The sequence below is a fragment of the Hoplias malabaricus genome, chromosome X1, assembly GCF_029633855.1.
Source record: "Hoplias malabaricus isolate fHopMal1 chromosome X1, fHopMal1.hap1, whole genome shotgun sequence".
Taxonomy (NCBI): Eukaryota; Metazoa; Chordata; class Actinopteri; order Characiformes; family Erythrinidae; genus Hoplias; species Hoplias malabaricus.
Genome location: NC_089818.1, coordinates 18,766,929 through 18,776,488, shown reverse-complemented (window position 1 = coordinate 18,776,488; position 9,560 = coordinate 18,766,929). Strand labels below are relative to the sequence as shown.

Here is a 9,560-nt window from a genome sequence, read left to right as displayed (position 1 = left end):
TGGAGGCACTTTTGGAATTACTGGAAGTTGTCTTGCTATTGCCCCGAGACAACAGTCATTCAAGTTGTCAAGATTCAAATCAAGCTGTGCTCAGTTTTTGCATTCGGAAATACGGGAGCTCTATAATTAATTAATTTTGACTGGTTAATGGCCGCTAGCTGCCAGTAGGACGAGCGGGCTGACCGTTAACTGCCATTCGACAATGACAACAATTAGTTAGTCAATGACTGACTTTTAGATGCCACCGTGACCTTGTTTTTCAGTTGTTGCTAATTCATTTGAAATGTCTCCCTCTTGTGGGCATATCTGAAAGTGCATAAGCCATCCAAAATTCATTCTAACCAATGGTAGATGACAACGACTGGGTATTGGCCAGTTGGAGTTAGAGCTGCTAATTAAATTGAGTTGCACCTGCCAGTAAATGGCAGCCAGGTGTTTTGTAGAGGTAGCTTGCTCAGGCAAGTTGGTTGCAGGCGGGGTTTATGTGGTGGAAGCTACTATTGACAACTCAGTGTCAGCGCTACTGTTGTTAGTCGCGGCTTTCAGTAGGTAGTACTCCATTACTGTGAAACTGATCTGGATAAACAGTTACAGAAAATTAATGCTTGAATGACATCTCAGTGAAGCCTTAATTATATACCTTAAATTATATGAATATGCCTCCTGATTTCATTAATAAATGTATTTATTAAAACGTTAGCATAAATTATAATCAAAAATAAGTAAGGACACATATTTAAAAAATATAGGGGATCAAGGACAACAAAACCCAACTGATAACAACAGAACCTGTTGCAACACTATTTTCATTAACTCAAACCTGTTCCGATTTTGTTAATCTTGTAAAAAAAAAACTTAATGGATGATATTTTGGATTGGAGGGGGCGGCACGGTGGCGCAGCAGAGGTAGGTCACACAGCTCAGAGGTAGGTCACACAGCTCCAGGGACCTGGAGGTTGTGGGTTCGATTCCCGCTCCGGTTGACTTTCTGTTTGGAGTTGGTGTGGTGTCCGCGTGGGTTTCCTCCCACGGTCCAAAAACACACAATGGTAGGTGGATTGGTGACTCAAAAGTGTCCGTAGGTGAGAGTGTGTGAGTGAATATATGTGTGTGTCTGGACTGGCGCCCCCTCCAGGGTGTATCCCCTGCCTTGCGCCCAATGATTCCAGGTAGGCTCTGGACCCACCGCGACCCTGAACTGGATAAGGGTTACAGATAATGAATGATGAATGAAATATTTCACAGACCGTCCATTTACTAAGTCATACACCACCAGGTGGCACTCTTTGGGGTACTGGCTGCATATTACACTAATTACACGGTTGGGTTCAATAAGAAATCAAGCACAAAATGATTGGTTTCATTATTATTATTAGGGACAATAAAAAAACTGAATGTTCTGAAGGTAGGGTGACCAGATCTGAGATGGTGAAAAATAGGACGCGTCTCGGGGTGGGGTGTGTGTGTGTGTGTGTGTGGGGGGGGGGGGTTATGAGGTCACGCCCCTCGCTGCCGTTGTATGCTTAGCTGAACCTATGTGTGCTTTTAGGGCCTTTTACACGTTTATTTGCTTCACAAAACATGGGAATTTCTTTTTTAATTCATCCGAGAACTTACATTTACGTTTCGGAATAGCTGCTCGAGATGAGGGTAGGTACATGAGCTTTGCCTGACGTAAACAAGAACAAATTGTTTGTAAGATTGACCAATTAAATGTTTACAGAGTTTATCGACCAATAACGGTAGCTCTACAGTCAGACCGTCCAATCAGAAGACGCCCCCTTCTCACTCAAGCGAACCAATCGGAGTAGGGGAGGGCGGGATTAGTTTGTGAACGAAACTTCTCGAAGTTCTACGTAAGCTCTAGAAAAACAAAATCCCGGACATTTTTTTTAAGTCTAAAAAAGAGGACATGTCCTGGTAAAAGAGGACGTCTTGTCACCCCACTGAAGGAGAACGTTAGTTTGCGGTACTCTATACGTACTTTCTGTCTGTGACCCTCCTCAAATTTTAACCCCAAACCCATAGGTCAAAAAGGTAGTTGCTTTCATGTTGTTCAAGTGACCTGTGCACATTCTGAACACCTGGAAATGTTGGAATAATAAGGAAGCAAACACCATTTTTGCAAATATTTACAATTTTGAATTATCATTACAAAACGTTAGGGAAACATTTATTTACTATTCCTCTTTAAGCTGACAAACGGTTTTACATTTGATCACAATTTGACAGCCCACAATACATTAAAGAACCAGTTAAGCACTGACTGATTTATGTACTACTGCAAAAAGATGCAAATAAGCCCTCAACCTTTTTTTTGTTTGTTTTTTAATATATTTACTTAAAAAGTTTTTTCTACTTTTAATATCAATTTGGAGGGAATTCAGTGAAACGAACTTGCATTTGCAGAACTGTTTCGACCTGGTATGTTGCCTAGCCCTCCCCCCCAAAAAAAATAAAAATATGCACGAGGCAGATGGACTTAGTTGTTGAATAGCACCACCTTGCGACCAATTGACGTCAAATTGTACATGCTATTACAGAATATACGTATATACTTTCAAATTCCATGTTTGGATTTATTATTTAAGCCTCTCAAGTGCAGCTTACACATTATTTGACCAAAAACATGTTTTTTTGATTAACCACAATGTCCTTACTAAACTTTTACTAAGGTAACTCACAACTGCCACTGGCAAAATTTAATTTTAGTCGGTCAGTGGCTGAGAAACAGAGTTTCAGATTTGTAGCACCACACACTGTATAATTCACATGAAGTTTGGACAAGTTCTAAACAACCATGTGTTAAATTTCAGAATCTGTCCAACGATCCCAATCTTTATCCTTTTAAAAGAACTAAGCTCCACACCAGGAGCATTATCTTATACATGGTGGGCATGATGTTTACAAATAAGAACACTATATTTTGATCAGGGGACTCCCCTGAACATTGATTAACATTTTGTTGGGATGTGTTTAAACATCAAGATTGGTCCAAAATTGTGGTTCTGTGGTAGGGGTGACATAGTGGATCTAAAAAAAAAAACAGAGCGCTATTTGTGCATATATCCTGATTAAAACTTTGTGGCATTTTATTCAGTCTAGGTGACACCATAGAATAGATATCAACTAAAAGGCAAAGCATTGCTCTCCTGCACCACCATCAGGTCAATTGTGGTTATTTGTCTTGCCTAAGTCGTGGACAACACCTACCCTCCTAATTTGGTCTTCAGAATATTTGCGGTTTAAGCTCCACAAACTGTTCTAACAGAAAAGAAAATGAATGATTAAATAACAGACTGGTCGTTATTTTTCACAGTGAGTAAAGACTGGGTTTGCAGGTATTTGACTGTAGGACTTCTATCAAAAACAGCCATAAACAGTACAGAACAGAAAGGTTGTCTAAGTTTTGAATGTAAATTAAACGACTGGACAGAAGAGAATTTGTAGAATGTGAAAAACGACACACAAGATTTTCTTTTCAAATAAATATAGCTGGAACAAAATCTCATTTCTGTAAATGATTTAAAAAAAAAAAAAAAAAAAAAATCAGTGCCAAAGTGAAAACTATTTCAAATCCAAATAACACACTGAACCACAGTAGAAATCTCCATAGTCTCAACTCTATTTTTGATGTTTTTGAGGATAATACAATCTTCATTCAAGTGTCACAGTTAACAGAGCCTCTTACTGTGAGCCATGCTGCGACCAGGAGAATCGTGTGTAGGGGTTTAACCAGTAACCAACTTATTTACAATAGAGTAAACCTCAAGGATTTCATCTCAACGTGCGAATACACGCTACTTTTGATGCGTTTATCACACTATGGAACGATATGGATTATAGAATGAAACTGATCTTTGGGGCAAAGCAGTTTGAAAGTGTTAGATTGATCACGTTACGGGACAAAAATAAGAAACATCCCAAGCCATTACCCCCACCCTCCTCCCCCCACACCCAAAAAATGTTTATTTTTCTATTGGATGATCCTCAATTTGGGCTCAAGTTATCATCCTAACTGAGAAATCTACTAGAAAGAGCACAGTTTCCGAGTTGGCATGATAACTTAAGCCCTGCTGTTTTTTCCTGTTGGATGGGCATGAATTCAGGCTCAAATCACCTGACTAAATGAAGAAATCTTGCTCAATGAAAAAACCCACCGCTACTCTCCCTTTCCCTATAAAAAAAAAAAAAAAATAAAGAGTCACATTTTAAATGGCATCCTTATGAAACGGATGCCTTCCATTTGCCCTGGTGATGGCAGAATGTTGTACCACTACAGAGTTTACAGTTCATCTTTAGTAGGAGCCTCGTCCTCATCCGCCTCAGGCTCCTCCTTCTCCCCGTCCTCTTCGTCCTCATCCTCATCTTCCTCTTCTCCCTCCTCTCCTTCCTCATCCTCTGCTGGTGTGTCCTGCTCCTTATTCTTCTCCTCTTCCTCTTTGCGCTTCTTTTCATCCTGCTCCTCCTTCATTTTCTTCTCTGGGCCCTGCAGCAAGACAGAGAGACATTTAGAGGAGTGGAACAGGGTGAACACACAAACTCAAGAAATATACAATTATGCGCACATCTGGTTTTTAGATTCTTTTATAAAGTTGTAATTCTGAACACCCATGGGTGAGCGTAGCGTTCGGCATCTTGCCCACGGACACTTATTGGGAACATGGCCGACAACACTGATAGTAGTACTGTTAGCTAACAAACAAAATACTTTAAACGCAACTTATCATTACCTTAGTAACGCCCCACGTTTCTTCTGCAAATTCCTCTGCTGCCTTTACATCATCTGTGATAAGGAAGTTGTCGAAAATGGTTCCAGATTTGACCTGAATTCATAAAAACAGAATTAGTTGGAGACGGCTTTCTATGCAAATGGTTATTACAGTTCCTATAAACAGCAGCAGTAGAAATGTTGTCATATGTAAATGTTAAATAACTTAAGGCACTGCAAAATAGTAATTGCAATACTGCATTTACAAAACTGACAACAATTATGTAAAATTGCCCTGTGACCAATGAAATTAATCCAGTTAATACCAGCTGTTAGAAATAAATATTTTGTCAAGCCCTTCCCAAATTCATCTCCACATACGGGCATTAATCAGTTTCAAACTGAGTCACTTACCTGCCACAGATCCAGCCCAAGCACACCAATGCTGTCAAACTTGTAAATCTCAGCATCAGCGCTGTACTCGGGGTTGTCAATCTCAGGGTGGACCCACACTCCTTTGTAGTTGGGGTTATCGATTTGCTTAGGTTTCCACTCTCCCTGCAAAGATTAATAATATAAACATTTCTAATATAAAAAAGAGAACATAAATATCTTTACAGCTACTAAAATGTTGATGGCAATTGTAATTTAGTAGTGACCTACTAGGGTCTACTAGGGCAAACCAATAACTTAAAAATTCAATAAATTGATATGATCTTCCCCATCTTAATGCAAGTGAAGCCCATACCTTGTACTCTGGGTTGGGGATCATCGGTGGCTCCCATTCTCCGTCCATGTCCTCGTCCCAGTCTTCAGGTTTCTTAGCATCTGGGTCTGGAATATTCTCGGGTTTGTCCCAATCCTGAGGGGAAAATGTGTCAGTTACAAACCGTTGGAGTAGAGAATTTGTTATGGGTCTGTACTTTCAAGGGAGATTTTGGATGTTTTGTTCATATTCTGGCCACAGCTTTAACCTGCTCAATAATCAAGTACCACATTGCTATTATCTATTTATATAAGATATCTTTCAGTTATGAACCTAAAGATCTGACTGCCATAAGGCATTGGGTTTATTTATTTAAGTAATGCATCAATTTAAAATCACTCATAGGTATGATCATTAATTTAAAATATACACAATAAATGTAAAAAAGGCTTTTAAATATCTCTCGATAGCTCAATGCTTAATTGTTTTCCCCACTCTCTTAAACCTCTTCATACCTTTCAGCTTGGATCTAAAAATACCAACTGAGATTTAAAAGTGAAAATCAAGAAACAGCTCAAGCAGCTTGAACAGCTGTGTAGGACTGAGCTACTATACAGGTCACACTAAAGACATGAACCCATGGGGTTTTCTTTTACAGCGCTTGCTTGTACCTCAGGCTTGGTGTCTGTCTCGTCGTCGATTTTGGCACGGTCATCCCAGTCCTCTGGCTTTTTGGCCTCGGGGTCTTTGATCTTCTTTGGGGGCAGGAAGTCCCAGTCCTCCTCCAGAGAGCCTGACTCCACCTTCTCATTATCAATCTTCACTTCGTATGTTTGATCTGGCTTCAGGATCAGTGTGTACAGGTGAGTCAGCTCATCGTCCTGAAAGCAAACAAATTGCAGAAAATAGAGAAGACAGCGTTAGACGCTACTGAGGCTAAAAAGCTACTGAGGCTAAAATGCTACTCAACTTCTGAATCCTAGAGTAGTCACTTACATGGAGGCTATGAACCTCTATAAGCACATTTACAACAGATGGATCCTTAGGCACATAAGATATGTTGCCATGACTGTGAGAAACTGAAGAAAGATATACATAAAGATACAGAGATAAATGAACACTTACTTTACATTTGACATCCTTCTTGATGAGGTGGTTCTTGCCTTTATAGTTGAAGATGACATGAACCTTTTTGGTGCTGTAGCCACAAATATCAGGCCCTGTTTAAATGATATTAAAATGTTGTATCAGAAATATTCACCAGGCTACTCCACAAAGAGTTTGTTAAAGTGTCTTTTAGACATCAACCTCAAGCCTGTGTTAAGGACCTACCAAACATGATGTAGTACTGGGAGTCTCCATGCATGTCGGCCTGGTTGAGGTCAGAGGGGAAGACTTTGACGTAACCGCCACCACAGTCGATCTTCTGCTCGTGTTTGACGGTGAACTGGATCACCAGGGATTTGCCCTCGTTGCTGAAGGGCTCGAATCGGGCGGACGTGGCGTAAAAGCGAGCATCTTGGCTGGTTTGCAGACCTAAAAGCAACAATGCAAGAAATGGTGAATAGAAAGGAAGCACAACTTTAGCGTTAATTCTCTAAAGAGTATTCTACAGTGGGGTATTCTTCTCTTACAAATGTGTATGGTGTGGGATGGAAAAAAACAACCCATGTAGAATGTTCCTCTGGGACTGGGAATACATAACACCATCTTAGATAACAATACAGGAGGGAATACACTTGTAATTTTTTACATAATTAAATCATTGAGAGTGATCCCATATGAAGGGCATCATTTGACAGAAATGCATTCATTTATTTATTTGTTACACTCACAACACGTATAGTGTTAATAGTTCTAAAAATTCTAGAAGACTATAAGCAGTCAGTCCCATGAATGAGCATCTTCTGCTTTTAGACTGTCAGGGATTCTTTCATCAAATCTGAGAAAGAAAACCCATCATATTGTTTCACAAGGCTTTCGAACTGCAGGCAAGCAGCAAAGGGGTTAGCAAACAGAGGCTGGAGCCAACTGCATATTCATAGATCTGTGTGCACTGAATGAATGTGAAGGTAGAGGGTCACAAGAAGCCACCTTTAATCATTTTTCTGAACAGATGGGGGTTTAGGGGCTTAATTAATGAAAAGAAAGGTACCGTAAGATGTCTGTTTCCTGCAACTTTCATTGTGAACATTAAACTTTTAATGAAACTATTCATTTCACATCAAATCTCTCTAAATTAATTATTTCCCCCACTTCTTAAAGGGAAAATGAGTGGGATCCACATTTAAAGGTGAGGTTTAGAAATGCTACCTGGTGGCTCACAAGCCTCTTTGGCATGTTTGCTTAGTAGATAACTACAACGTGATTTACCCTTGTCTTTCTCCACATCACCGTAGAAGTTTCCAGAGGTGAGTTTAAACTGGCCGTAGTCAGACTTGTGCTCCGAGTTCACCCATCGACTCTTCCATGCATCTGAAAAAACAGAAAATGGTCAATTCACCTGCACATAATTCATTCTTTTCAATCAAGAGAACGAAATGTGAAACACCGGTTTATCACAACTGCAAAGCAGTGAAAGGAAATTTAAATTCAGTATTTAAAATCACACGTGATTGGGTAAATGTAGACACCCCTGAAGCGGCAGACAACCACCTCAGAGCCCAGGCAGTATGTGAAGGGCCCTTCAACCATGGATTTTGAGGGAGGAGAATTTGCTACTCCATCACCATTCACCCCCTTCACACACTCACTTCCTTCTTCTCCTGCCGGTCCAGGGGATCATTTATGACAAATATTACAGGTCATAAAGAAACTAACAGGCTAGATGACATTCCAATCTTCTTGTAGAGGAAATGGAAGGACATTTCTGCTGTCCTGCACTGTCTGTGGTAACAGGGCAAGAAACTTCCTCCTTGAGAACACAGTCTCTTCGTGCCATACCCAAGGCTGAGTCACGAATGGCTGCATGCTCCCTATATAGTGCACTATTTAAGGTCATGAATAGGTGGTCTTCGAAACCTAAATAGCGTAGTAAATGTTCGATTAATGGCGATAAATCTATTGACTAAATAAAAAGCGCTGTCTATTCAATAAACAGTACAGTATTTCGGAGCAGAGTGCGCAATTTCACGGCCTGATTAATACACTTTAAAGGGAACATGGAGGATTTTGAGATTCGGCCACAATGAAGTACTGCGGGATATAACCCCTTTTACTTTCAGTTCTGTATGTGCTCGGGTTGAGCCAAGATTTTGAGATCTTGGATGTTTATTTTTCTTTAGAGCAGAAGTTAAAGGCCCAATTTATATGATGTTTAGGGGAAGTACTGACAAATAATTTGGATCGTGCATGCATAGTTTTGAATAAAGTTATTTTGTAAAGCGCCTGCGTGGAAATTACTGCTTTGAGCAAAGCACATAATCTCATGTGAAAGGCCACTGTTTGGGAAAGATGTAGAAATCCCCAAGAATAAAAGGTATAAAGAGGTAAAGACACATACCAAACATAAAACTGCTGATAAATGAACAGAAACCTTAAATAAAACCCTAGACTAACACTGAACTCACCCTTTAAGACCCTTGGTTTTGCACTGCTATTAAGTCTCACTACCAAAGTTAACGTTAACCAAATCTATCTTACGTTAGAGAGACTGGAGATACTCAGAATAAGAAAATGTCAGCCAGCTTACCACCGTCGAGGAACTGCTCCTTAAAGTAAACAGTCGCGTCGACATAAAACGTCGACGCTAGGCAAAGTATCGTAAGGAATGCGAGTTTTTGCATCTTTTAATTAAGATGTGTTCTTCCCTGGCTCTCCCCCGTGGTCTGTGCACCTCAGGGCTAGAAGAGTGAGGTTTATCGTTACTTTCAGACGAGCATGGGCGAACAGATGGCCGTCTCTGATTGGTTCACACGCAGAGCCTCCCACCAATCAGAGGAGCCCACGAAGCGCCTATGGATCCGCCCACAGGCGTTTCTCTTCAGTCAGGTTAGTATGATGAGTCAACTCACAGGAGCCGTGGGCTCGGGCTCGGTCTCAAATACCCTCAGCGGCTAGTGCCCTATTTCGGCCAACAAGCCATAACCCGGATGTCACTACCTGATATCGTTGTTTCACGTTCTATCTAGTGCACTACATAGG

General features: G+C 40.5%; 1 protein-coding gene across 1 annotated transcript; it reads right to left on the bottom strand.

Moving 5' to 3' along the window:
- Positions 1-2,161: 2,161 nt before the first annotated feature.
- On the bottom strand, positions 2,162-9,281 carry LOC136675636 (calreticulin-like). Its single transcript, XM_066652291.1, has 9 exons — positions 9,109-9,281; positions 7,791-7,892; positions 6,750-6,953; positions 6,543-6,637; positions 6,089-6,298; positions 5,460-5,573; positions 5,126-5,269; positions 4,734-4,826; positions 2,162-4,489 (listed from the first exon to the last, which is right to left on the bottom strand). Exons 1-9 carry the CDS (start codon positions 9,200-9,202, stop codon positions 4,286-4,288), a joined length of 1,260 nt encoding a protein of 419 aa, XP_066508388.1. The 5' UTR covers positions 9,203-9,281; the 3' UTR covers positions 2,162-4,285.
- Positions 9,282-9,560: the final 279 nt, after the last annotated feature.

Excerpts from the sequence above, each read along its gene's own strand:
- LOC136675636 (XM_066652291.1), bottom strand. The coding sequence starts at position 9,202 with ATGCAAAAACTCGCATTCCTTACGATACTTTGCCTAGCGTCGACGTTT. Across the intron at positions 5,574-6,088 it reads AGACAGACACCAAGCCTGAG|GATTGGGACAAACCCGAGAA; the intron begins GTACAAGCAAGC and ends TTTTCCCCTCAG. Across the intron at positions 4,490-4,733 it reads AAACGTGGGGCGTTACTAAG|GGCCCAGAGAAGAAAATGAA; the intron begins GTAATGATAAGT and ends GTCTTGCTGCAG.